The following is a 26,651-nucleotide window of genomic DNA, read 5'->3' as shown; positions in this document are numbered from 1 at the left end:
GGCTCTGCAGCAATAAAACACTCCTGTAGAATGCCTGAAAGTGTATATAAAAAGCCCACAACCAGAGGTTGTGGCTTACCACACCACTCTCTGTGTGCCCTCCGGATTCCACAGCTCCAAGTCCCAATGAAGCGACAGCTTTCCCAAAACAGCAACAGCTGCAGCTCCCAGCGCCGTCCAGTGTAAGAACGCTGAGAAAATGGCGCTGGGAGGAGGAGGGGGGGCGTGTATAAGCCCAGGAGCGGGAAACGGAGGGCAGAGAGATACAGGACGAGGTACAGGGGAGGGCACATCTCCCCAGAGAGGAGAGTCCTCCCCTCTGCTGGCCGGGCGGTGGGCGGCGCTGTATGCAAAACATGCAGGGAGCCGAAAACGAAACTAGGCCCAAACTGAAGCCGGGGCCTAGATTTCAAAACGCGGCCGAGCAGCAGGCACCTTCGGCGCGGTTCTCAGAGGAAACTCCCAGAACCGGACGAAATTTACAGTAAAGTTACAACACACACTGTCCCCCAAATAAAAGTACCCGGGACCCCTGAAAAACGTCTCAATACTTAGCTCTTGAGACGCAGGGCCATGTCCCTGGAGAGGGGGGTAAACGCTCCTTCCAGCAGGGACCAGACAGGGCTGCGGATGGAGCCGGCCTCCTGCAAGCAGAGAGGACCGTGATGGCTCCCACTTCAAACAGAGCCTCGACAGAGGATGCGAAGGAGCTCGGCATGTGAAGGCTCCAGCCTTATTAAAGTCAACCTTAACAGCACCCCGCAGAGTGGGGCGTGAAGGGACATGCCGGGAGTCCAGACTGGACCCGCTTTTCTTCCAAATCTTTAAAAATAAAAATGAAAAAAAGAAAAAAATATCAGAGAATGCAAGTGTGTGTGATCTCCTGAAACACAAAGCATTGAACTGGGTAGATTGTCATCCAGGGGGTGTATATAGCCGGAGGGAGGAGCTACACGTTTGAGTGTAGTACTTTGTGTGTCCTCCGGAGGCAGTAGCTATACACCCATGGTTTGGGTCTCCCATAAGAAACGATAAAGAAAGGTATATTTTATGACAAGAAAAAAAAAATAATTAAGAATTTAAAAAAAAAATAAATAAATAAATGTTCCTGCTTTTGTTCAGATATTTTTTTTGGGGGGGTGCAATACGGCGGTAAAAAAAAAAAAAAAAAGAAAAAAATTGTTCCTGCTTTTGTTCAGATTCTTTTTTTGGGGGGTGGGGGGTGCAATACGGAGGTAAAAAAAAAAAAAGAAAAAAATGTTCCTGCTTTTGATCAGATTCTTTTTTTTGGGGGGGGTGCAATACGGAGGTGAAAAAAAAATGTTCTTGCTTTGATTCAGATTCTTTTTTTTGGGGAGGGGGGGTGCAATACGGAGGTAAAAACAACTTTCCTGCTTTTGTTCCAATTTTTTATTTTTGAGGGGGGGGAAGTAAAGAAAAAATTTAAAAAAAAAAAATTTTTTAAAGGTTGTTAGGATGGAGGATGTGCGGAATATAAAATTGGCAGTGAGGTATATAAGGGGTTACACAAGTTACTCCCCCACTAAGAAAAATAAAAAAAAAATAATCTCAAATTCTATAGATAGGGGAAAAATTGCTTATGTCTGGGACCCCAAAAGAAGGGAATTTTGTTACTTACCGTAAATTCCTTTTCTTCTAGCTCCTATTGGGAGACCCAGACGATTGGGTGTATAGCACTGCCTCCGGAGGCCACACAAAGCAATTACACTAAAAAGTGTAAGGCCCCTCCCCTTCTGGCTATACACCCCCCGTGGGATCACGGGCTGCTCAGTTTTAGTGCAAAAGCAAGAAGGAGGAAAGCCAATAACTGGTTTAAACAAATTCACTCCGAAGTAACGTCGGAGAACTGAAAACCATTCAACATGAACAACATGTGTACCCGAAAACAACCAAAAATCCCGAAGGACAACAGGGCGGGTGCTGGGTCTCCCAATAGGAGCTAGAAGAAAAGGAATTTACGGTAAGTAACAAAATTCCCTTCTTCTTCGGCGCTCCATTGGGAGACCCAGACGATTGGGACGTCCAAAAGCTGTCCCTGGGTGGGTAAAGAAATACCTCATGTTAGAGCTGCAAGACAGCCCTCCCCTACGGGGAGGCAACTGCCGCCTGCAGGACTCTTCTACCTAGGCTGGCATCCGCCGAAGCATAGGTATGCACCTGATAATGTTTGGTGAAAGTGTGCAGACTCGACCAGGTAGCTGCCTGGCACACCTGTTGAGCCGTAGCCTGGTGTCGTAATGCCCAGGATGCACCCACGGCTCTGGTAGAATGGGCCTTCAGCCCTGATGGAACTGGAAGCCCAGCAGAACGGTAGGCTTCAAGAATTGGTTCTTTGATCCATCGAGCCAGGGTGGCCTTGGAAGCCTGCGACCCTTTGCGCTTACCAGCGACAAGGACAAAGAGTGCATCCGAACGGCGCAGGGGCGCCGTGCGAGAAATGTAGATTCTGAGTGCTCTCACCAGATCTAACAAATGTAAATCCTTCTCATACCGATGAACTGCATGAGGACAAAAAGAAGGCAAAGAGATATCCTGATTAAGATGAAAAGAGGATACCACCTTCGGGAGAAACTCCTGAATGGGTCGCAGCACTACCTTGTCCTGGTGGAAGACCAGGAAGGGAGCCTTGGATGACAGCGCTGCTAGCTCAGACACTCTCCGAAGAGATGTGATCGCTACCAGAAAAGCCACTTTCTGTGATAGTCTAGAAAGTGAAACCTCCCTCAGAGGCTCGAAGGGCGGCTTCTGGAGGGCAACCAGTACCCTGTTCAGATCCCATGGATCTAACGGCCGCTTGTACGGGGGTACGATATGACAAACCCCCTGCAGGAACGTGCGTACCTTAGAAAGTCGTGCTAGACGCTTCTGAAAAAAGACGGATAGCGCCGAGACTTGCCCTTTAAGGGAGCCGAGCAACAAACCTTTTTCTAACCCAGATTGCAGGAAAGAAAGAAAAGTAGGCAATGCAAATGGCCAGGGAGACACTCCCTGAGCAGAGCACCAGGATAAGAATATCCTCCACGTTCTGTGGTAGATCTTAGCGGACGTGGGCTTCCTAGCCTGTCTCATGGTGGCAACGACCCCTTGGGATAATCCTGAAGACACTAGGATCCAGGACTCAATGGCCACACAGTCAGGTTCAGGGCCGCAGAATTCCGATGGAAAAACGGCCCTTGGGACAGCAAGTCTGGTCGGTCTGGTAGTGCCCACGGTTGGCCGACCGTGAGATGCCACAGATCCGGATACCACGCCCTCCTTGGCCAGTCTGGGGCGACGAGTATGATGCGGCTGCAGTCGGATCTGATCTTGCGTAGCACCCTGGGCAAGAGTGCCAGAGGTGGAAACACATAAGGGAGCCGGAACTGCGACCAATCTTGCACTAAGGCGTCTGCCGCCAGAGCTCTGTGATCGCGAGACCGTGCCATGAAGGTTGGGACCTTGTTGTTGTGCCGGGACGCCATTAAGTCGACGTCCGGCCTTCCCCAGCGGCGACAGATTTCCTGAAACACGTCCGGGTGAAGGGACCATTCCCCTGCGTCCATGCCCTGGCGACTGAGGAAGTCTGCTTCCCAGTTTTCCACGCCTGGGATGTGAACTGCGGATATGGTGGAGGCCGTGGCTTCCACCCACATCAGAATCCGCCGGACTTCCTGGAAGGCTTGCCGACTGCGTGTCCCCCCTTGGTGGTTGATGTATGCCACCGCTGTGGAGTTGTCCGACTGAATTCGGATCTGCCTTCCTTCCAGCCACTGCTGGAAGGCTAGTAGGGCAAGATACACTGCTCTGATTTCCAGAACATTGATCTGAAGGGTGGACTCCTGCTGGGTCCACGTACCCTGAGCCCTGTGGTGGAGAAAAACTGCTCCCCACCCTGACAGACTCGCGTCTGTCGTGACCACCGCCCAGGATGGTGGTAGGAAGGATCTTCCCTGTGATAATGAGGTGGGAAGAAGCCACCACTGCAGAGAGTCCTTGGCCGTCTGGGAAAGGGAGACTTTCCTGTCCAGGGATGTTGACTTCCCGTCCCATTGGCGGAGAATGTCCCATTGAAGTGGGCGCAGATGAAACTGCGCAAACGGAACCGCCTCGATTGCCGCCACCATCTTCCCCAGGAAGTGCATGAGGCGTCTTAAGGAGTGCGACTGATTTTGAAGGAGAGCCTGCACCCCAGTCTGTAGTGACCTCTGCTTGTCCAGCGGAAGTTTCACTATCGCTGAGAGAGTATGAAACTCCATGCCAAGATACGTCAGTGATTGGGTCGGTAACAGATTTGACTTTGAGAAGTTGATGATCCACCCGAACGTCTGGAGAGTCTCCAGTGCAACGTTCAGGCTGAGTTGGCATGCCCCCTGAGAGGGTGCCTTGACAAGTAGATCGTCTAAGTAAGGGATCACAGAGTGTCCCTGAGAGTGCAAGACTGCTACCACTGCCGCCATGACCTTGGTGAACACCCGTGGGGCTGTCGCCAGACCAAATGGCAGAGCTACGAACTGAAGATGGTCGTCTCCTATCACGAAGCGTAGAAAGCGTTGGTGCTCTGTAGCAATCGGCACGTGGAGATAAGCATCTTTGATGTCTATTGATGCTAGGAAATCTCCTTGAGACATTGAGGCAATGACGGAGCGGAGGGATTCCATCCGGAACCGCCTGGCGTTCACATGCTTGTTGAGCAGTTTTAGGTCCAGAACAGGACGGAATGAGCCGTCCTTTTTTGGCACCACAAAGAGATTGGAGTAAAAACCTTGTCCTTGTTCCCGAAGAGGAACAGGGACCACCACTCCTTCTGCTCTTAGAGAATGCACCGCCTGCAGCAGGGCATCTGCTCGGTCGGGATGTGGGGAAGTTCTGAAGAACCGAGGCGGAGGTCGAGAACTGAACTCTATCCTGTACCCGTGAGACAAAATGTCTGTTACCCACCGGTCTCTGTTGAGGTTTGCTTGATCTGGGCTGGGGTAAGGAAGAGTCCTTACCTTTGGACTGTTTAATGATTTCCGCCAATTGCTCACCAAACAGTCTGTCTCCAGATAATGGCAAGCTGGTTAAACATTTTTTAGAAGCAGAATCTGCTTTCCATTACTTTAACCACAAGGCTCTGCGCAAAACTACAGAGTTGGCGGAAGCCATTGCGGTACGGCTCGTAGAGTCCAGTACCGCATTAATAGCGTAGGTCGCAAACGCAGACATTTGCGTAGTTAAGGACGCCACTTGCGGCACTGCTGGACGTATGAAAGAGTCCACCTGTGCCAAACCGGCTGAAATAGCTTGGAGCGCCCACACGGCCGCGAATGCTGGAGCAAACGACGCGCCAATAGCTTCATAGACAGATTTCAACCAAAGGTCCATCTGTCTGTCATTGGCATCTTTAAGTGAAGCCCCATCCTCCACTGCAACTATGGATCTAGCTGCAAGCCTGGATATTGGAGGGTCCACTTTTGGACACTGGGTCCAGCGTTTGACCACGTCAGGGGGAAAGGGATAACGTGTATCCTTAAGACGTTTGGAAAAACGCTTGTCCGGATAAGCATGGTGTTTCTGGATTGATGCTCTGAAGTCAGAGTGGTCCAGAAAGGTGCTCAATTTACGCTTGGGATACAGGAAATGGAATTTCTCCTGCTGGGCAGCTGCCTCCTCTGCTGAAGGGGCTGGGGGAGAAATATCCAACAGCCTATTGATGGCCGCTATAAGGTCATTTACCATGGCGTCACCATCTGGCGTATCCAAATTGAGTGCGGTGTCAGGGCTAGACTCCTGATCACCCACCTCTGTCTCATCATATAGAGACCCTTCTCGCTGAGACCCTGATCCGCGTGATGACGTGGAGGGTCTCTCCCAGCGAGCTCGCTTAGGCGGGCTGGGACTGTCATCAGAGTCAGAGCCCTCAGCCTGTGATGCCTGGGACCCCCTTGAAGTACGGATTAGTTCCAACTGAGGGGGACCTGGGAACATAGCCACAGCAGTGTCCATGGTCTGAGCAACTGGCCTGGACTGCAAGGTCTCCAGGATTTTTGTCATAGTCACAGACATTTTATCAGCAAAGACTGCAAATTCTGTCCCCGTCACCGGGGCAGGGTTCACAGGCGTCTCTGCCTGGGCTACCACCACAATAGGCTCTGGCTGACGAAGTGCCACTGGAACTGAACATTGCACACAATGAGAGTCGTTGGAGCCTGCTGGTAGATTAGCCCCACATGCTGCACAAGCAGTGTATACAGCCCGTGCCTTGGCACCCTTGCGTTTTGTGGATGACATGTTGTTGTCTTCCCAGAGCAATATAGGGTATACAGCCAAGAAGCGACCGTACAGTGCAGTATATATCTAAAGATATCTGGTACAGGAAAAAGTACACCAATACACACTGTGGCACAAGAGGGGCCAGCACTAAAGTGCTGCTTACCGCCCGCTAAACGCGGGTGTGTGGTCCAGAAATCCCTAGTCTTGGGTCTCCCAGAGCCTGTGTCCGTCCTCCAGCCAGACTGCATGCAGGAATGGCTGCCGGCGTCCTGTGGAGGGGGGGGCGGGCCCTGGGCGTGCCAGACTAAAAGCGGGAAACCTGTGTCCCACTGTGCCAAGTGAGAGGGCTGGAGCATGTAAATAAGGCTCCAGCCCTCGGCGCTGAGTAAACGTACCGCGTCTCTCCCCTTCCCTGATTGACAGGGAGGGGGCGGGAACGAAGCGGAGCTAGGCCGCAAAAGCCGGGGACTAAATTTATAAGCGCCGCCGCCGTAAAAGCGCGGTCGGCGCTAAGTCCCCGGCGCACTACAAGTCCCAGCCGCGCCGCCGCTCCGAGAGTGGCCGGCGCGGTAGTTCCCATTACATGAAGTCACACAGCTAAGCTGCTGTGACTCAAACCCCAGCGTTACTGTCCCCGGCGCACTAACACACCCAGCAAGTCTGGTGTGTGCGTGCCCGCCTGAACGGGGACACAGAGTACCTGAAAGTTGCAGGGCCTTGTCCCTGAATGGTACACAGCTCCTTATCCATCAGGTTCAACTGGGTCTGTGGATGGAGCCCGGCCTCAGGGCTTGGGGGCCGGTAAGATCCCACTTCCACAGAGCCCCTCAGGGGGATGGGGAAGGAAAGCAGCATGTGGGCTCCAGCCTCCGTACCCGCAATGGGTACCTCAACCTTACGAACCACAAGTGGGGTAAGAAGGGAGCATGCTGGGGGCCGTATATGGGCCCTCTTTTCTTCCATCCGACATAGTCAGCAGCTACTGCTGACTAAACAGTGGAGCTATGCGTGGATGTCTGACCTCCTTCGCACAAAGCAGAAAACTGGTGAGCCAGTGATCCCACTGGGGGTGTATAGCCAGAAGGGGAGGGGCCTTACACTTTTTAGTGTAATTGCTTTGTGTGGCCTCCGGAGGCAGTGCTATACACCCAATCGTCTGGGTCTCCCAATGGAGCGCCGAAGAGAATTTTGTTACTTACCGTAAATTCTTTTTCTTATAGTTCCGACATGGGAGACCCAGACCATGGGTGTATAGCTTCTGCCTCCGGAGGACACACAAAGTACTACACTAAAAGTGTAGCTCCTCCCTCTGAGCATATACACCCCCTGGATGACAAATCTAACCAGTTTAGTGCAAAAGCTGAAGGAGGACATCCACCCATAAGTAGAGATAGAGTAAAACCCGGAACAACCGGAACCTCTGACTACGACAACAGCCGGTGAAAACACACGGAACAAGAAACTGCCAACAGGCAACAGGGAGGGAGCTGGGTCTCCCATGTCGGAACTATAAGAAAAAGAATTTACGGTAAGTAACAAAATTCTCTTTTTCTTCATCGTTCCTTATGGGAGACCCAGACCATGGGACGTCTCAAAGCAGTCCATGGGTGGGAAATAAACAGAATTGAGAAGTAGGCAAACCTAACTTCACAAATGGGCGACAGCCGCCTGAAGGATGCGTCTGCCCAAGCTCGCATCTGCCGAAGCATGAGCATGCACTTGGTAGTGCTTCGAAAAGGTATGCAGGCTAGTCCAAGTGGCAGCCTGACAGACCTGCTGAGCCGTAGCCTGGTGCCTGAAAGCCCAAGAGGCACCGACAGCTCTGGTCGAGTGCGCCTTAATCCCTGGCGGAGGGGGCACCTGAGAACATTGGTAGGCATCGGATATGGCCGACCTAATCCAACGAGCTAGTGTCGGTTTAGAAGCCGAGAGACCCTTGCGCTGACCTGTGGTGAGCACAAAAAGAGAGGTGCACCGCCTAAAAGCGGCGGTGCGTGACACATAGATTCGGAGCGCCCGCACCAAATCCAAGGTATGCAACACTTTCTCAAAGCGATGCACAGGGGCCGGACAAAGGGAAGGCAATGAAATGTCCTGGTTAAGGTGGAAGGAAGACACCACCTTAGGGAGAAAGTCCGGAGTCGGACGGAGAACCACCTTGTCTTGGTGAAAAACCAAAAAAGGTGACTCCGAGGAGAGCGCAGCTAAATCAGAGACTCTCCTGAGAGAAGTTATGGCCACCAGAAAGACCACTTTCTGTGAAAGTCGAAACAAAGGAACCTCCCTAAGAGGCTCAAAGGGAGGTTTCTGTAAGGCCGTGAGGACCAGATTAAGGTCCCAGGGATCCAAAGGCCGCCGGTAAGGCGGAATGATGTGAGACGCGCCCTGCATGAAGGTGCGCACCTGGGCCAGTCGGGTGATACGCCGCTGGAACAATACCGACAGAGCCGAGACCTGTCCCTTGAGGGAACTGAGGGATAGACCTAGCTGCAGACCGGACTGTAGAAAGGACAGGATGGTCGGCAAAGAAAACGGCCAAGGAGCATGGCCGGAAGAGCGACCCAGGACAGGAAAATCCTCCAAGTCCTGTGGTAAATCCTGGCCGAGGAAGACTTCCGAGCCTGAGTCAAAGTGGAGATGACCTCGGAAGGAATGCCTGACGCCGTCAGGATCCAGGACTCAAGAGCCACGCCGTCAATCTGAGAGCCGCAGAATTCTGGCGGAAAAACGGACCTTGAGAGAGAAGGTCTGGGCGGTCCGGGAGATGCCACGGCATTTCTACGGACAGACGGAGCAGGTCTGGGTACCAAGCTCGCCTGGGCCAGTCTGGAGCAATGATTATGACCCGACGGCCCTCCATTCTGATCTTGCGCAGGACTCTGGGAAAGATTGATGTAGGCAACTGCAGTCGCGTTGTCCGACTGGACTCGAATGTGCTTGCCCGCCAACAGGTGGTGAAAGGCTACGAGAGCTAGAAGTACAGCCATGATTTCCAGCACATTGATCGAGAGGGCTGATTCGGACGGAGTCCAAGTGCCCTGCGCTCTGTGGTGGAGATATACTGCTCCCCAGCCGGAGAGACTGGCGTCCGTGGTGAGGATCACCCAGGACGGAGTCAGGAAGGAGCGTCCCTGAGAGAGAGAGAGGGGCCGAAGCCACCACTGAAGAGAGCTCCTGGTCTGTGGCGACAGAGCCACCAGCCTGTGCAAGGAAGAGGTCCGCTTGTCCCAACAGCGGAGAATGTCCAGCTGCAGAGGACGCAGGTGGAACTGGGCAAAGGGAACCGCTTCCATTGACGCCACCATCTGCCCCAGCACCTGCATGAGGTGCCTGATGGAATGACGGCGGGACCTCAGCAGAGAGCGCATCGCCAGATGAAGGGACTGCTGTTTGACTAAGGGCAGCTTCACAAGTGCCGGCAGAGTCTCGAACTGCATCCCTAGGTACGTAAGTTTCTGGGTCGGGGTCAGAGTGGACTTGGGCAGGTTGACAAGCCACCTGAATTGAACAAGCGTGGCGAGAGTGAGCGAGACACTCCGCTGACAGTCTGCACTGGATGAGGCCTTGACTAGAAGGTCGTCCAGGTAAGGGAGCACTGCCAACCCCTGGAGGTGCAGAACCGCAATCACTGCTGCCATGACCTTGGTGCACACACGAGGGGCCGTGGCTAACCCGAAGGGGAGAGCCACGAATTGGAAATGTTCCTCTCCGATTGCAAAGCGTAGCCAACGCTGGTGTGAAACCGCAATAGGCACATGCAGATAAGCATCTCTGATGTCGATGGATGCTAGGAAATCTCCTTGGGTCATTGAGGCAATGACCGAACGCAGAGATTCCATGCGAAAGTGCCGCACCTGAACCTGCTTGTTGAGAAGCTTGAGATCCAGGATGGGCAGGAAGGAACCGTCCTTCTTGGGGACCAGGAAGAGGTTTGAGTAGAAACCTCTGAACCGTTCCTGGGCGGGAACCGGAACAGTTACTCCGTTGGCCTGCAAGGATGCCACGGCCTGTGAGAAGGCGGCGGCTTTGGAGCAGGGGGGAGTGGACATAAAAAAATCTGTTTGGCGGGCTGGAAGAAAATTCTATCCTGTAGCCGTGGGAGATGATATCCCGCACCCACTGATCGGAGACGTGCTGAAACCACACGTCGCCAAAGTCGGAGAGCCTGCCACCGACCAAGGACATTGCTGGCGCAGCCAGATAGTCAAGAGGAGGCTGCCTTAGTGGCAGCGCCTCCGTTCTTCTGAGGACGCGGCTTCGCGCGCCAGCTGGGTTTGCGAACCTTGGCTGAGTTAGTGGACGAAGCTGAGGGCTTAGAGGATGACCAGTTAGAGGAACGAAAGGAACGAAACCTCGACTGGTTCCTGCCCTGGACAGGTTTCCTGGTTTTAGTTTGTGGCATGGAAGAACTCTTCCCGCCAGTAGCTTCCTTAATAATTTCATCCAGTTGTTCACCGAACAGCCGGGACCCAGCAAAGGGGAGCCCAGCAAGGTACTTCTTGGAAGAAGCGTCTGCTTTCCACTCTCGAAGCCACAAGATCCTGCGGATCGCGAGGGAATTAGCGGAAGCCACCGCCGTGCGGTGAGAAGCCTCCAGAATGGCAGACATGGCATAGGATGAAAAAGCCGAAGTCTGGGAAGTTAAGGCAACCATTTCGGGCATAGAGTCCCTAGTGAGGGAATGCATCTCCGCCAGAGAAGCAGAGACTGCCTTAAGAGCCCACACTGCTGCAAAAGATGGGGAGAACGAGGCCCCTGCCGCCTCATATACAGATTTGGCCAGAAGGTCAACCTGGCGGTCAGTGGGATCCTTAAGAGAGGTGCCATCGGCCACAGATACAACTGTCCGGGCTGAGAGTCTAGATACCGGGGGGGTCTACCTTTGGTGAATGAGCCCACTCCTTGACCACCTGTGGTGGAAACGGAAAACGGTCATCAGAACTACGCTTTGGGAAGCGTTTGTCAGGACAGGCCCTGGGCTTGGTCACAGTGGCCTGAAAACTGGAGTGGTTAAAAAACATACTCCTTGCCCTCTTAGGTGAGGTAAACTGGTGTATTTCTACCAGAGAGGCTTGTTCCTCTGACTCTGGTGGGTTGAGGTTCAGTACGGAGTTAATGGATGCAATCAAGTCACTAACATCCGCATCACCCTCAGATAAGTCAATGGGGTACATAGAAGTAGCGTCTGAGCCCACAGTAAAAGTATCCTCCTCGCCCTGCACCTCAGCTCGTGAATCAGAGCCATGGGACGAGGAAGGAGAAGGGTCCCTGCGTCTCCGTTTAGGAGGACGGGGTCCTAAAACATGCTCTGTTAGCTCTGCGGAGCGATTCGGAGCGGCAGAGGCGCCCTGAGAAGGGGGCTGATGCATGGTCAGCAGAGTCCGGGACAGCTGTCCCATGGAGTCGGCAAAAGACTGGGAGATAGCATTAGAAAACGATGCTACCCAAGCCGGGGGTTCAGCCACCGGGGCTGGAGCAGCCGGAGGGACCCCTGGGGAGACTCCAGGCTGAGGCACCACCATGTTAGAGCAGGCATCACAATGTGGATATGTGCTCGGTTCAGGCAGAATGAGCTTACATGCAGTGCATATAGCGTATAGCTTTGCAGCCTTGCTCCTAGTGTGAGATATGCTGCTGAGGTGGAGGCTCTGCAGTAAAGAACACACTCCTTTAGAATGACCCCCTGAGAGTGTATAATAAAGCCCACAACCAGAGGTTGTGGCTTACCAGACCGGTTTTTGTGTGCCCTCCTGATTCCACAGCTCGGACCCCCAGACAGATGCAGAGCTGCAGCAGCCAGCGCCGATCAGTGAGAGAACGCTGATAAAATGGCGCTGGAGTGAGGAGGGGGGGCGGGGATTAGCCCAAGAGCGGGAAACCGGAGGGCCAAGGAGAAATACAGGGGAGGGAAACATCTCCTCAGAGAGGAGTGTCCTCCCCTGTGCTGAACGGCCGGTGGGCGGCGCCACACTGTTCCCCTGCATGAATGACATGCAGGGGAAGCTGAAAACGAAACTAGGCCGCATCTGAAGCCGGGGCCTAGATTTTTACATGCGGCCGACGAGCAGGCACCCTCGGCGCGGTTCTCAGGAAAAACCCAGAGAACGGCCGGAAATCACAGCAAGGTTAACAAACACACTCCCCCCTCAATAAATGTACAAGGGACCCCTGAATAACGTCTCAATACTTAGCTTATGAGACGCAGGGCCATGTCCCTGGGGGGGGGGGTGAGCGCTCCTTCCGGCAGGATCCTGACAGGGCTGCGGATGGAGACCGGTCTCCTGCAAAGCAGAGAGAACCGTGATGGCTCCCACTTCAAGCCAGAGCCTCAGGGGATGGTGAAGGAGCGCGGCATGTGAAGGCTCCAGCCTTGTAAAGTCAACCTTAACAGCACCGCCGACACAGTGGGGTGAGAAGGGACATGCCGGGAATCCAGACTGGACCCGCTTTTCTTCCAAATCTTTGAAATCAAAAAATCAAAAATCAAAAATCAGAGAATGCATGTGTGTGTGTGACCTCCTGAACACAAAGCATTGAACTGGTTAGATTTGTCATCCAGGGGGTGTATATGCTCGGAGGGAGGAGCTACACTTTTTAGTGTAGTACTTTGTGTGTCCTCCGGAGGCAGAAGCTATACACCCATGGTCTGGGTCTCCCATAAGGAACGATGAAGAAAATCCTGAACCTGTTGCTCTGCAGATCCCTGTTTTGTATGCGGCAGAGATACGCATGCTCGGCCTCCGCTCCATCAACGCAGCCGAGGTCGCGCATGTGCATCTCTTCAAGGGAGAAGGCTTGAAATTTTGGTAATACTGGTCAGGGATAGGGGCCCTTTACCAGGAAGGGGGGGGGGGGGTATGGAGCTGCACTCACCTCCAGGGTGACGCCGGTCATCACGTCGAGAGGATCGAGGACATTTCCGAGAGATTTGCTCATCTTCCTCCCGTGAGCGTCTCGGACCATGGAGTGTAGGAAAACCTGAAAGGAGACAGATGGAAGTGACCAGAGAGCGGCCGCCGGCATGGATCACGAGGGGGTTCATCACATTAAAAACGCAGGCGCAGGAGCTGAGCGAGCAGCACACATGGCAGGCGCCGGCTGTGCTATACAGACAGCACCGGCCTCTAACAGCAGCCAACATAGCGAGATCTGACTTCTGTTGCTTAACCACTTAATTGCCGCTGTCAATCTCTGGACACGCTCTAATAGCAGGCGTCCATAAGTCCTCTTGGCAGTTGCCTTCTTGTAGCATTTGGCTACAGGCGGACCACTTTTTTTTTTTTTTTCACCATGTGTAAAGATAAAGAATTGGTATCACCATATATAATATATATATATATATATATATATATATATATATATATATATATATATATATATATATATATATATATATATATATATATATATATATATATATATATATATAATATATTTTTTTTTTTTTTAAAACAGCGCCCCTCTAGCCCCCAGGCGATGTCTGGTACTGCAGCTCAGCTCCACCCACCTAACTGGACAGAAGGTACAGAATGTAAAATGTGAATATATTATAGGTGTTTTCCCACTTCTGGGGACATTTACTTTTTTTTTTTTTTACTTAAGTGCATATATTTGGGGCTAAAAATTCCATATAATTAAAAATATTGCCCCCTTTTGGCTTTTACAGACTGTCTATTTCCTAAACATTCAACTTTGATGTGGTCTGTGGTCACAAATCAGCTGAGAGCAGCTCAGGAAAAAAAAAACAAAAAACACCATCGGATTAAAAGAGTTAAAAACCGGGTGAGCTCACTGAAGGATCCTCAGTTAGCTCATTCTGCAGCACAAAGGCTACAGAAGGCAAAATATTTAATGATTTTTAACCAAAAATATGTGCATTAATGAAAAAAAAAAACACCCCCCAAAATATAGACAACGTTAAAGGGACAATTTTTTATGATTATAAAAATAAACAAAAAAAAAAAAAAACAAAACACAGTTCTCTGTAGTTTGGACGCCCGGCCGCTGGAACCCCAGTGACCAGCGGAGATCTATGGAAAGCTCCGCAGTAAGTGATGAATTTCCCTGCAGCGCCCCCACAGGAAAAGTGAAGTACTACACAGTCCCCAATAAAATCAGCGAATATTGCTCAGACACGCTGAGTCTTCCAGAATGAAATAGACCCCTTTAATAAAAGGGGTTTTGTACGGCACCCGCCCCTTTATTTTGGACGTACCTCTCTGAAGGGTATCTGCCCTGTGAGCTGCTCCCCCAACATCACCATCCGGGCCACCCAGAAGAACAGCAGGTCACTGCCCGTCTCCAGGAGGGAGTTGGGGTAAAAGTCCTCAAGATCTTTAGTCTGTAAGGAAGAGACAATGAGAAACGTTACCGTCTGTCCTCCAAATTTCAATAAAGTTCTAAATGTTCTGACTTTTGGAAGAACAAGAATAAAAAAAAACAAATCAGCTCCTAAGGATCAGGGTAAAACACTGCGCTATATACCTGCAGCCACCACTAGAGGGAGCTATATACCTGCAGCCACCACTAGAGGGAGCTATATACCTGCAGCCACCACTAGAGGGAGCTATATACCTGCAGCCACCACTAGAGGGAGCTATATACCTGCAGCCACCACTAGAGGGAGCTATATACCTGCAGCCACCACTAGAGGGAGCTATATACCTGCAGCCACCACCAGAGGGAGCTATATACCTGCAGTCACCACCAGAGGGAGCTATATACCTGCAGTCACCACCAGAGGGAGCTATATACCTGCAGTCACCACCAGAGGGAGCTATATACCTGCAGTCACCACCAGAGGGAGCTATATACCTGCAGTCACCACCAGAGGGAGCTATATACCTGCAGTCACCACTAGAGGGAGCTATATACCTGCAGCCACCACTAGAGGGAGCTATATACCTGCAGCCACCACTAGAGGGAGCTATATACCTGCAGCCACCACTAGAGGGAGCTATATACCTGCAGCCACCACTAGAGGGAGCTATATACCTGCAGCCACCACTAGAGGGAGCTATATACCTGCAGCCACCACTAGAGGGAGCTATATACCTGCAGCCACCACTAGAGGGAGCTATATACCTGCAGTCACCACTAGAGGGAGCTATATACCTGCAGTCACCACCAGAGGGAGCTATATACCTGCAGTCACCACCAGAGGGAGCTATATACTTGCAGTCACCACTAGAGGGAGCTATATACCTGCAGTCACCACCAGAGGGAGCTATATACCTGCAGTCACCACTAGAGGGAGCTATATACCTGCAGTCATCACCAGAGGGAGCTATATACTTGCAGTCACCACTAGAGGGAGCTATATACCTGCAGTCACCACCAGAGGGAGCTATATACCTGCAGTCACCACTAGAGGGAGCTATATACCTGCAGCCACCACTAGAGGGAGCTATATACCTGCAGCCACCACTAGAGGGAGCTATATACCTGCAGCCACCACTAGAGGGAGCTATATACCTGCAGTCACCACCAGAGGGAGCTATATACCTGCAGCCACCACTAGAGGGAGCTATATACATGCAGCCACCACTAGAGGGAGCTATATACCTGCAGCCACCACTAGAGGGAGCTATATACCTGCAGCCACCACTAGAGGGAGCTATATACCTGCAGTCACCACCAGAGGGAGCTATATACCTGCAGTCACCACCAGAGGGAGCTATATACCTGCAGTCACCACCAGAGGGAGCTATATACCTGCAGTCACCACTAGAGGGAGCTATATACCTGCAGCCACCACTAGAGGGAGCTATATACATGCAGCCACCACTAGAGGGAGCTATATACCTGCAGCCACCACTAGAGGGAGCTATATACCTGCAGCCACCACTAGAGGGAGCTATATACCTGCAGCCACCACTAGAGGGAGCTATATACCTGCAGCCACCACTAGAGGGAGCTATATACCTGCAGTCACCACTAGAGGGAGCTATATACCTGCAGTCACCACCAGAGGGAGCTATATACCTGCAGTCACCACCAGAGGGAGCTATATACCTGCAGTCACCACCAGAGGGAGCTATATACTTGCAGTCACCACTAGAGGGAGCTATATACCTGCAGTCACCACCAGAGGGAGCTATATACCTGCAGTCACCACTAGAGGGAGCTATATACCTGCAGTCACCACCAGAGGGAGCTATATACTTGCAGTCACCACTAGAGGGAGCTATATACCTGCAGTTACCACCAGAGGGAGCTATATACCTGCAGTCACCACTAGAGGGAGCTATATACCTGCAGCCACCACTAGAGGGAGCTATATACCTGCAGCCACCACTAGAGGGAGCTATATACCTGCAGCCACCACTAGAGGGAGCTATATACCTGAAGCCACCACTAGAGGGAGCTATATACCTGCAGCCACCACTAGAGGGAGCTATATACCTGCAGTCACCACTAGAGGGAGCTATATACCTGCAGTCACCACTAGAGGGAGCTTCCTGCAAACACTGAACTGTAGACTAACTCTAGGGAGTTAGCTCCCCCTGGTGGTGACTGCAGGAAGCTGCAGCGTCAGGTTATAATGCAGATAAATCTACATTAGTGACGGGAGATCACTAATAAGTGTCCCAAATAACCCGGAATATAATCCCCAACCTGTAAAGGAACAGAACTCACCGGCTCCGGCCATCCCAGCATAGCAAACGGGAAAAGAGCCGACGAAAACCAAGTGTCCAGAACGTCTTCATCTACACGGGGAGAAGAGCAATGAGGCTGAATCAGTATATGCAGTAACATCATGGTGCCGGATTACAAGATATTCTGGATTATCAGACGGTAACACTAATATTCCCCAACATAATGGTGTTGGATTATGAGATATTCTGGATTATCGGACAGTAACACTACGTTTCTCTAACGTTATGGTGCCGGATTACCAGATATTCTGGATTACTGGATGGTAACACTACTTTTCTCTAACATCATGGTGCTGGATTATCAGATATTCTGGATTATCGGAAGGTAACGCTACTTTTCTCTAACGTCATGGTGCCGGATTATCAGATATTCTGGATTATCAGACAGTAACAATATGTTTCTTGAACATCATGGTGCTGGATTACCAGATATTCTAGATTATCGGAAGGTAACACTAATTTTCCCTAACATCATGGTGCTGGATTATGAGATATTCTGGATTATTGGATGGTACCACTACGTTTCTCGAACATCATGGTGCCAGATTACCAGATATTCTGGATTATCGGACGGTAACACTACTTTTCTCTAACATTGTGATGCCGGATTATCAGATATTTTGGATTATCGAATGGTAACACTACATTTCTCTAACATCATGGTGCCGGATTATCAGATATTCTGGTTTATCGGACGGTAACGCTACTTTTCTCTAACATCATGGTGCTGGATTATGAGATGTTCTGGATTATTGGACGGTAACACTACGTTTCTCTAACATCATGGTGCCGGATTACCAGATATTCTGGATTATCGGACGATTGTAGGACACTCCCCTGTAGGTGTAATATATAAGCCCTCACCTCTTCTAAGTACGACTTCGCCCTCTGGTTTTCCTAACACGTTGGTGGCTTTCTTCCTAGCTTCTGATTCGCTGTGAGCAGCTACCCAGAATCCTTCGCTCTCATCCTTATTATCCTGAGGCACAAATAGGGGGGTCAGGGAGGGGCCGGCCTCGGATGTATGGACCGCACCATTATTCTGGAGGCCACTAACCTGGAGGGGCGGCGGAGCCGAGGTGACGAGATAAGCGGGAATCTGATGACCCCACCACAGCTGCCGCGAGATGCACCAGTCACTGGAATGAAAGGGGTTAATGCAAAAATCAGATACACCCCAGAAAGAATAGGGGCACAGTTATTAATAGGGGTAGGGACAGTATTCAGAGGGGGGCAGGTCACCTAACATCAGTAATTGTGTTATCTTCCGAGTGCAGCCTGCAGTGTAAAGCATGGGGGTCACCAGCAGGAGAGGAGTCTACCTGATATTCGAGAGCCAATTCTTCCAGGTCTTCTGGTGATAAGACGGCGTGATCTTCACCCGCCCCGACTCCACCGCCTTGGGGTAATATCACATCGGTCATATGAGAAGACACGCAGGGTGATTGGGGGGGGGGTACAATAATCTGAGAGCGCATTTTACCTTCAGAGCTTTTTGGGCCATTTCCTCACAGTTCACAAACCACTGGCGCTTCAGTAAGTGTTCAATCACGTCCCCGGAGCGGCTGCAAGACACAAAGAGACGGACAAGCGCTGACGTATGGTCGTGTATGATGTTCCTGCAGCCACCACCAGGGGGAGCTCTGTGCACAGGGATCTGTTACTGCAGTCTGTGGACATCAGTCATCAGTGAGCTCCCTCTAGTGGTGGCTGCAGGGAACAACACTATCATTGATCTCTATAGACAGGGATTTGGCGCGCTTGATGCCTTGTTTTGAAAACTACTTTTTCTTTGTTTTTATATATTTTCTCTCTCTTAGTATTATTTTTAGGCTTCACAGGTATTAAGAAACTCTGCTGTAATCTGCCAGTGTGCCACTAGATGGCGATAAAACAGCTGTAAACTGCCAGTGTGCCACTAGATGGCGATGATGAAGCTGTAATCTGCCAGTGTGCCACTAGACGGCGATGATGAAGCTGTAATCTGCCAGTGTGCTACTAGATGGCGATGATGCAGCTGTAATCTGCCAGTGTGCCACTAGATGGCGATGATGCAGCTGTAATCTGCCAGTGTGCCACTAGATGGCGATAAAACAGCTGTAGTCTGCCAGTGTGCTACTAGATGGCGATGAAGCAGCTGTAATCTGCCAGTGTGCCACTAGATGGCGATGATGCAGCTGTAATCTGCCACTAGATGGCGATGAAGCAGCTGTAATCTGCCACTAGATGGCGATGATGCAGCTGTAATCTGCCACTAGATGGCGATGAAGCAGCTGTAATCTGCTACTAGATGGCGATGATGCAGCTGTAATCTGCCACTAGATGGTGATGATGCAGCTTTAATCTGCCAGTGTGCTACTAGATGGTGATGAAGAAGCTGTAATCTGCCAGTGTGCCACTAGATGGCGATGATGCAGCTGTAATCTGCCACTAGATGGCGATGATGCAGCTGTAATCTGCCACTAGATGGCGATGAAGCAGTCAGTCAGCGCCACCTGGTGGCTGTACAGAGCACTACACCTGGATGGCGGACGGTCTCACCTACAGACGGGCAGCAGCATTGAATGCTCGCGGTCTCCTCTATAAAGCCCTTTCTCCTTCAGGGCGGCCACAATCTTCTCCCGAGCATCGAATCTTCTCACGCCCTGTAAGAATGCGCTGACACATTGTAACGCCGACTATCTCGAGAGATGGAGGGGGGGGTGATGTGACGGCGATCAGACCTGTATCCAGTCCCCGCAGGCTTCCGTCATTGCTCCATCCTCCCCGATCACAGACACCGATGGAAGCCCCAGGTCTCGTGCCATCTCAAAGTCTACCGGGCTGTGAGCGGGGGTCACCTTCACCGCTCCTAGAAATAAACCGGCAGCGAGGGTCACACCGCCATCTAGTGAGTCATAGCTGTAAACCTCCATATGGTGCTATACTGACCGGTGCCAAACTCGGGGTTCACCAGCTGGTGGGCGACAACAGGGAGCAGACGCCCGGTGAAGGGGTGACGGAGGCTTCTGCCATGGAGACTCTACGGCAGAAGGACTCATAAAACTCAGATACACTCATATAAATAACCCTCATGCTGTTGTATTGCCTCCTGCAGCCACCAGGGGGCGCTGACAGCTTCTATAGGGCTCAACTGTGAATCTGTCTGCACTCAGCTCCCCCTAGTGGTGGCTGCCGGCATCCGAATATTATCCTTCCAAAGGGGACAAAATTATTTTTTTCCTCTTTATAGGATTTACCCTGGAAGTGAATTACATTTTAGATTTTGATAAATAATTTTGACTGGACTTAAATGACCAAAATGGCAGAAATGGGGGCAAAGAAAAGACCCCTGGGGACAATGACAACCCATCAGCCCCCCGGAATTGTATTCTAGAAGGGCTGCTGGGAGCAGATTGTGCCATTTATAAGCTGCTACTAGGGAATGACAGCGGGATTTCTATGACTATATGGCAGTGGTCAGAGCTAGATCCGGGTGCAGGACGTATGGCACAGCCGGCACCTGCCATATTACAGTAATGAAGGAGGATCGCGTTCTCTGGAATCTTATTTCCCACATTCTTGTGTCTCATCTTCTTCCAAAAACCAGAATAATGGAAACTCACCCGGTACCTGGGGTCGTCTGGATGGACCGCCACCGCCGTGTCCCCCAGCATGGTCTCCGGACGGGTGGTGGCCACGAGGATTTCACCATCTGCAAATAAGGAAATCAGGTGAGTGATCGGGAGGCCGCACTGAGGGGGCGTAATGGGGGGACGGGGGCTACCTCCTTCCTCTGTGGGGTAAGCGAAGCTGAACAGGAGCCCGAACGGGACTTTCCTCTTGTAGCCAGGAACGGCCAGGTAGGTTTTACCATCCAGCTGCCGACTGTCCACCTGTGGAGAGAGAACGGGAGGTGCGGTGTATACTGAGAACAGAGGGGAAGGAGGACGGTCAACACCTCCCTCGGCCATATCAGAGGTGGCCGACGGATCGTGTCTCCCCTGCTGTATCAGAGGTGGCCGACGGATCATGTCTCTCCTGCTGTATCAGAGGTGGCCGACGGATCATGTCTCTCCTGCTGTATCAGAGGTGGCCGACGGATCATGTCTCTCCTGCTGTATCAGAGGTGGCCGACGGATCATGTCTCTCCTGCTGTACCAGAGGTGGCCGACGGATCATGTCTCTCCTGCTGTATCAGAGGTGGCCGACGGATCATGTCTCTCCTGCTGTATCAGAGGTGGCCGACGGATCATGTCTCTCCTGCTGTATCAGAGGTGGCCGACGGATCATGTCTCTCCTGCTGTATCAGAGGTGGCCGACGGATCATGTCTCTCCTGCTGTATCAGAGGTGGCCGACGGATCATGTCTCTCCTGCTGTATCAGAGGTGGCCGACGGATCATGTCTCTCCTGCTGTACCAGAGGTGGCCGACGGATCATGTCTCTCCTGCTGTATCAGAGGTGGCCGACGGATCATGTCTCTCCTGCTGTATCAGAGGTGGCCGACGGATCATGTCTCTCCTGCTGTATCAGAGGTGGCCGACGGATCATGTCTCTCCTGCTGTATCAGAGGTGGCCGACGGATCATGTCTCTCCTGCTGTATCAGAGGTGGCCGACGGATCATGTCTCTCCTGCTGTATCAGAGGTGGCCGACGGATCGTGTCTCTCCTGCTGTATCAGAGGTGGCCAACGGATCGTGTCTCCCCTGCTGTATCAGAGGTAGCCGACGGATCGTGTCTCCCCTGCTGTATCAGAGGTGGCCAACGGATCATGTCTCTCCTGCTGTATCAGAGGTGGCCAACGGATCGTGTCTCCCCTGCTGTATCAGAGGTGGCCGACGGATCGTGTCTCCCCTGCTGTATCAGAGGTGGCCAACGGATCGTGTCTCTCCTGCTGTATCAGAGGTGGCCGACGGATCGTGTCTCCCCTGCTGTATCAGAGGTGGCCGACGGATCATGTCTCTCCTGCTGTATCAGAGGTGGCCGACGGATCATGTCTCTCCTGCTGTATCAGAGATGGCCGACGGATCATGTCTCTCCTGCTGTATCAGAGGTGGTTGACGGATCATGTCTCCCCTGCTGTATCAGAGGTGGCCGACGGATCATGTCTCTCCTGCTGTATCAGAGGTGGTTGACGGATCATGTCTCTCCTGCTGTATCAGAGGTGGCCAATGGATCATGTCTCTCCTGCTGTATCAGAGGTGGCCGACGGATCATGTCTCTCCTGCTGTATCAGAGGTGGTTGACGGATCATGTCTCTCCTGCTGTATCAGAGGTGGTTGACGGATCATGTCTCTCCTGCTGTATCAGAGGTGGTTGACGGATCATGTCTCTCCTGCTGTATCAGAGGTGGTTGACGGATCATGTCTCCCCTGCTGTATCAGAGGTGGTTGACGGATCATGTCTCTCCTGCTGTATCAGAGGTGGTTGACGGATCATGTCTCTCCTGCTGTATCAGAGGTGGCCGACGGATCATGTCTCTCCTGCTGTATCAGAGGTGGTTGACGGATCATGTCTCTCCTGCTGTATCAGAGGTGGTTGACGGATCATGTCTCTCCTGCTGTATCAGAGGTGGTTGATGGATCATGTCTCCCCTGCTGTATCAGAGGTGGCCGACGGATCATGTCTCTCCTGCTGTATCAGAGGTGGCTGACGGATCATGTCTCTCCTGCTGTATCAGAGGTGGCCGACGGATCATGTCTCTCCTGCTGTATCAGAGGTGGTTGACGGATCATGTCTCTCCTGCTGTATCAGAGGTGGCCGACGGATCATGTCTCTCCTGCTGTATCAGAGGTGGCCGACGGATCATGTCTCCCCTGCTGTATCAGAGGTGGCCGACGGATCATGTCTACCCTGCTGTATCAGAGGTGGTTGACGGATCATGTCTCTCCTGCTGTATCAGAGGTGGCCAACGGATCGTGTTTCTCCTGCTGTATCAGAGGTGGCCGACGGATCGTGTCTCTCCTGCTGTATCAGAGGTGGCCGACGGATCGTGTCTCCCCTGCTGTATCAGAGGTGGTTGACGGATCATCTCTCTCCTGCTGTATCAGAGGTGGCCGACGGATCATGTCTCTCCTGCTGTATCAGAGGTGGTTGACGGATCATGTCTCTCCTGCTGTATCAGAGGTGGCCGACGGATCATGTCTCCCCTGCTGTATCAGAGGTGGCCGACGGATCATGTCTCCCCTGCTGTATCAGAGGTGGTTGACGGATCATGTCTCTCCTGCTGTATCAGAGGTGGCCGACGGATCATGTCTCTCCTGCTGTATCAGAGGTGGCCGACGGATCGTGTCTCTCCTGCTGTATCAGAGGTGGTTGACGGATCATGTCTCTCCTGCTGTATCAGAGGTGGCCAATGGATCATGTCTCCCCTGCTGTATCAGAGGTGGTTGACGGATCATGTCTCCCCTGCTGTATCAGAGGTGGTTGACGGATCATGTGTCCCCTGCTGTATCAGAGGTGGCCGATGGTTCACGTCCCCCCTCTGAGGCAGAAGACTATCCATGTCTCCCCCTCCATGTTGAAGGGTGGCCATCAGTCGGCGTCTCCCCTCTATCAGATGTGGCGGTGTATCCACGTCCCCCGCATGCCGTATAAGAGCCAGCGCATGTCTGCGTCTTACCTCGATATCAGAGATGGCGGATCGGAGGGCGCAGGACCAGTTCACAAGACGATGCCGGCGCCGAACCAAACCGCTCTCATATAAGTGAATGAAGGCTTCAGACACGGCCCGAGAGAAGCGCTGGGGATGAGAGGAAGAAGGTCAGGAGGGGCGACGGCGACGATCATTATACTGCACCACGGTATAGGAAAGCGCTACATAAATCACAGCTATTACTTCTATAGAGGCGACCAGCAATCGGGACAAACTAAGAATGTGGCCTGTGCCAATATAGTCCCACGAGCCACTACAGGGACCGGCCAGGGGGACATCGCTGATACACTTCTATATTCACTTCAGCATCTCAGGAGTTAATCAACCGGGATCTGTGACACCTCTGACTCCGGACATCAGAAGAGGGGCCCGGCTGTCACAAGCGCGGGACAAGGGAGCGCAGGACAAGAGAGCGCAGGACAAGAGAGCGCAGGACAAGAGAGCGCAGGACAAGAGAGCGCAGGACAAGAGAGCGCAGGACAAGAGAGCGCAGGACAAGGGAGCGCAGGACAAAGGAGCGCAGGACAAGGGAGCGCGGGACAAGGGAGCGCAGGACAGGAGAGCGCAGGACAGGAGAGCGCAGGACAAGGGAGCGCAGGACAGGAGAGCGCAGGACAGGAGAGCGCAGGACAGGAGAGCGCAGGACAGGAGAGCGCAGGACAGGAGAGCGCAGGACAAGGGAGCGCAGGACAAGGGAGCGCAGGACAAGAGAGCGCAGGACAAGAGAGCGCAGGACAAGAGAGCGCAGGACAAGAGAGCGCAGGACAAGAGAGCGCAGGACAAGAGAGCGCAGGACAAGAGAGCGCAGGACAAGGGAGCGCAGGACAAGGGAGCGCAGGACAAGGGAGCGCAGGACAAGGGAGCGCAGGACAAGGGAGCGCAGGACAAGGGAGCGCAGGACACGGGCACAAACAGCATTATCAAAATTATCAATTTTGGAGGTAAAATCTGTATTCAGTGAAGACTTTCCCATTACTGAGATAAGAGATGGCAGTTGGTGGTGGCGATATTCTATCTAGATAGAAGGGGGCGGAGCTCTTCCTCTAGCTCCTCCCACCTCCATAGAATCTGATCGGCACCAATTGCCATCTCTTATCTCAGTAATGGGAATGTCTCTGTGTCAGCAGTGGGGTCCTCGTGGGTCTCCTCCACTGTATTTTATTATCATTCAGTGGACGGATAATACGTGTGTCATGGTGCAGGAGAGGGTTACCTCCATCATTAAATGCTATCCCAGGATAGGTGATGTCTTGTGGATTGCACCCTGGCCGATCCTGAGAATGGATCTCGATCGGTGCTGTGTACATTCCTGGTGTGCGGTGTCGGTGTATATGAATAACAAATATATCAATAAGATTGACCCGTACATCCAATAAGTGTGAACAGGGGCTAGCTGAAAACACAATATAACTGCAAAACACATACAGCTGCACTCTAGAATGCTAACAATGAATATGGGAACTCTGGTATTACATTACTGATATATGAATATTTTTTTTTTAAAAAAAAGAGAATTTAGTTTATATTTTGGCCAATGCATGTGAGCCCAATTACCACGACAAGGTGATCTCTGTATAATATACAAAAAGACTGACCCGCACATCCAATAGGTGTGAACAGGTGCTAGCTGTATATATAATAAATAAATATATATATATATACACACATACACACACACATATATATAATTTTGTATATTTGTAGTACCTCCCTTTCTGATTGAGCACTCTGCCCTATAACCAGGCTGTGTCCACTCCCCTTTATAACAGGAGTCTAGCTGCCCAGACATGGAGGTTTTAACCCAGATAGTGGCATTACAGGTTAAGTTCCCGGTATATACAGTAAGAGATCACCTTGCCGTTGGTTATTGGGCTCACATACATTGGCCAATACATAAACTAAATATCTTTTTTTTTCCGACATTCCTATAGCAGTAATGCAATACCAGAGTTCCCTTACCCATCGTTAGCATTCTAGAGTGCAGCTGTATGTGTTTTGGTGTATATGTACAGTGTATGTTACATATATACATGTATGTGTATATGTCTTACCTCGTCCATGGTGAAGCAGGACCGGTCCCAGTCCAGAGACGCCCCCAGGGATTTCAGCTGATGATAGATCCTGTCCCCTTTACTTCAGGGAGAAAAAAAATGAGAAATTAAAAAAAAAAGACCCAACGAGGCCACGGCCACGTCCAGGCCACGTGCAGCACCTCTTACCTCTCCTTCCACTGCCACACGGCCCGGAGAAACTCCTCCCGACCCAAATCGTGGCGAGAGACACCCCCTTCTTTATACAGGTTCTTCTCCACCACGGTCTATGATGGGAAAAAAACATCAAGTCTGTCTGTGGGACTACAAGTCCCAGAATGTGGCATCCTGGGAGTTACAGTTATGTACAGCATGGCGGTGTAGTAACCGGGCGCCGCAAACCGCATTCACGGATCCGTGATGAAATCCGCCCATTTCTTACCTGAGTGGCGATTCCCGCGTGATCGGATCCGGGCACCCACAGGACCTTCTGCCCCAGCATCCGCCTCCTGGCCGAGAAGAAAGCGGTGACATGATGGCTGCTGAATATGAAAACGATGGCGCTGCTTTCCCCCCCACGCAGAAACAGCGCCGCCCCAGCATACAGGCCGTGTCTGGTATTACAGGACTAATCATGGCTTCCACTCACCAGCGCACCAGAGCGTCCTCAATGGCGACGGTGAGAGCGTGGCCCAGGTGGAGGGAGCCGGTGACGTTGGGCGGAGGGATGCAGAGCGAGAAGACCTGGGGCTGGGCGTGGGGGAGACCACCCTGCGAAGGGAGAAACAACCCCGAATAATCACATCCATAACATGTTACATCGGCCGGGTACAGGGAGCAGCCAGGAGGGTGGGATCTGCAGATGTGGGGTCCTTCCTCCCCTCTGTCCACACAGCGGCGGGATCTGCCATATACCAGAAGGGGATCTAATCCAATCAGACGTTCCCCCCCATGTTATTTTAACCCTGTAAAGACCCCTGATAAAAAAACAAGGGCAGAAAATGTGTGGGTCCTGAAGCCGCATCTCCCTCCTCTCCCCTCTCCTTGTTCTCAGTATGAGCTCTTCACTCTAATAT

The 26,651-nt window shown here is 51.9% G+C and overlaps 1 protein-coding gene across 4 annotated transcripts in view; it reads right to left on the bottom strand.

Annotated features, from left to right (window-relative positions):
- The window catches only part of VARS2 (valyl-tRNA synthetase 2, mitochondrial), a 48,810-nt gene that overhangs the window by 19,455 nt on the left and 2,704 nt on the right, over nucleotides 1–26,651 (bottom strand). For all 4 annotated transcript variants that reach the window (XM_075323302.1, XM_075323301.1, XM_075323304.1 and 1 more), the window contains exons 5-21: nucleotides 26,225–26,346; nucleotides 26,018–26,084; nucleotides 25,765–25,862; nucleotides 25,597–25,678; nucleotides 23,513–23,632; nucleotides 20,677–20,785; nucleotides 20,516–20,604; nucleotides 19,842–19,932; nucleotides 19,634–19,761; nucleotides 19,452–19,555; nucleotides 18,394–18,475; nucleotides 18,233–18,309; nucleotides 17,968–18,049; nucleotides 17,775–17,889; nucleotides 16,891–16,961; nucleotides 14,468–14,593; nucleotides 13,126–13,230 (exon numbers count right to left, since the gene is read on the bottom strand). In XM_075323302.1, the coding sequence (XP_075179417.1) occupies nucleotides 13,126–13,230; nucleotides 14,468–14,593; nucleotides 16,891–16,961; nucleotides 17,775–17,889; nucleotides 17,968–18,049; nucleotides 18,233–18,309; nucleotides 18,394–18,475; nucleotides 19,452–19,555; nucleotides 19,634–19,761; nucleotides 19,842–19,932; nucleotides 20,516–20,604; nucleotides 20,677–20,785; nucleotides 23,513–23,632; nucleotides 25,597–25,678; nucleotides 25,765–25,862; nucleotides 26,018–26,084; nucleotides 26,225–26,346 (1,668 nt within the window). The remainder of the gene's footprint in view (nucleotides 1–13,125; nucleotides 13,231–14,467; nucleotides 14,594–16,890; nucleotides 16,962–17,774; nucleotides 17,890–17,967; nucleotides 18,050–18,232; nucleotides 18,310–18,393; nucleotides 18,476–19,451; nucleotides 19,556–19,633; nucleotides 19,762–19,841; nucleotides 19,933–20,515; nucleotides 20,605–20,676; nucleotides 20,786–23,512; nucleotides 23,633–25,596; nucleotides 25,679–25,764; nucleotides 25,863–26,017; nucleotides 26,085–26,224; nucleotides 26,347–26,651) is intronic.

This window comes from Anomaloglossus baeobatrachus, chromosome 9, assembly GCF_048569485.1.
Source record: "Anomaloglossus baeobatrachus isolate aAnoBae1 chromosome 9, aAnoBae1.hap1, whole genome shotgun sequence".
Classification (NCBI taxonomy): Eukaryota; Metazoa; Chordata; class Amphibia; order Anura; family Aromobatidae; genus Anomaloglossus; species Anomaloglossus baeobatrachus.
This window is presented reverse-complemented; position numbering and strand designations above follow the sequence as displayed.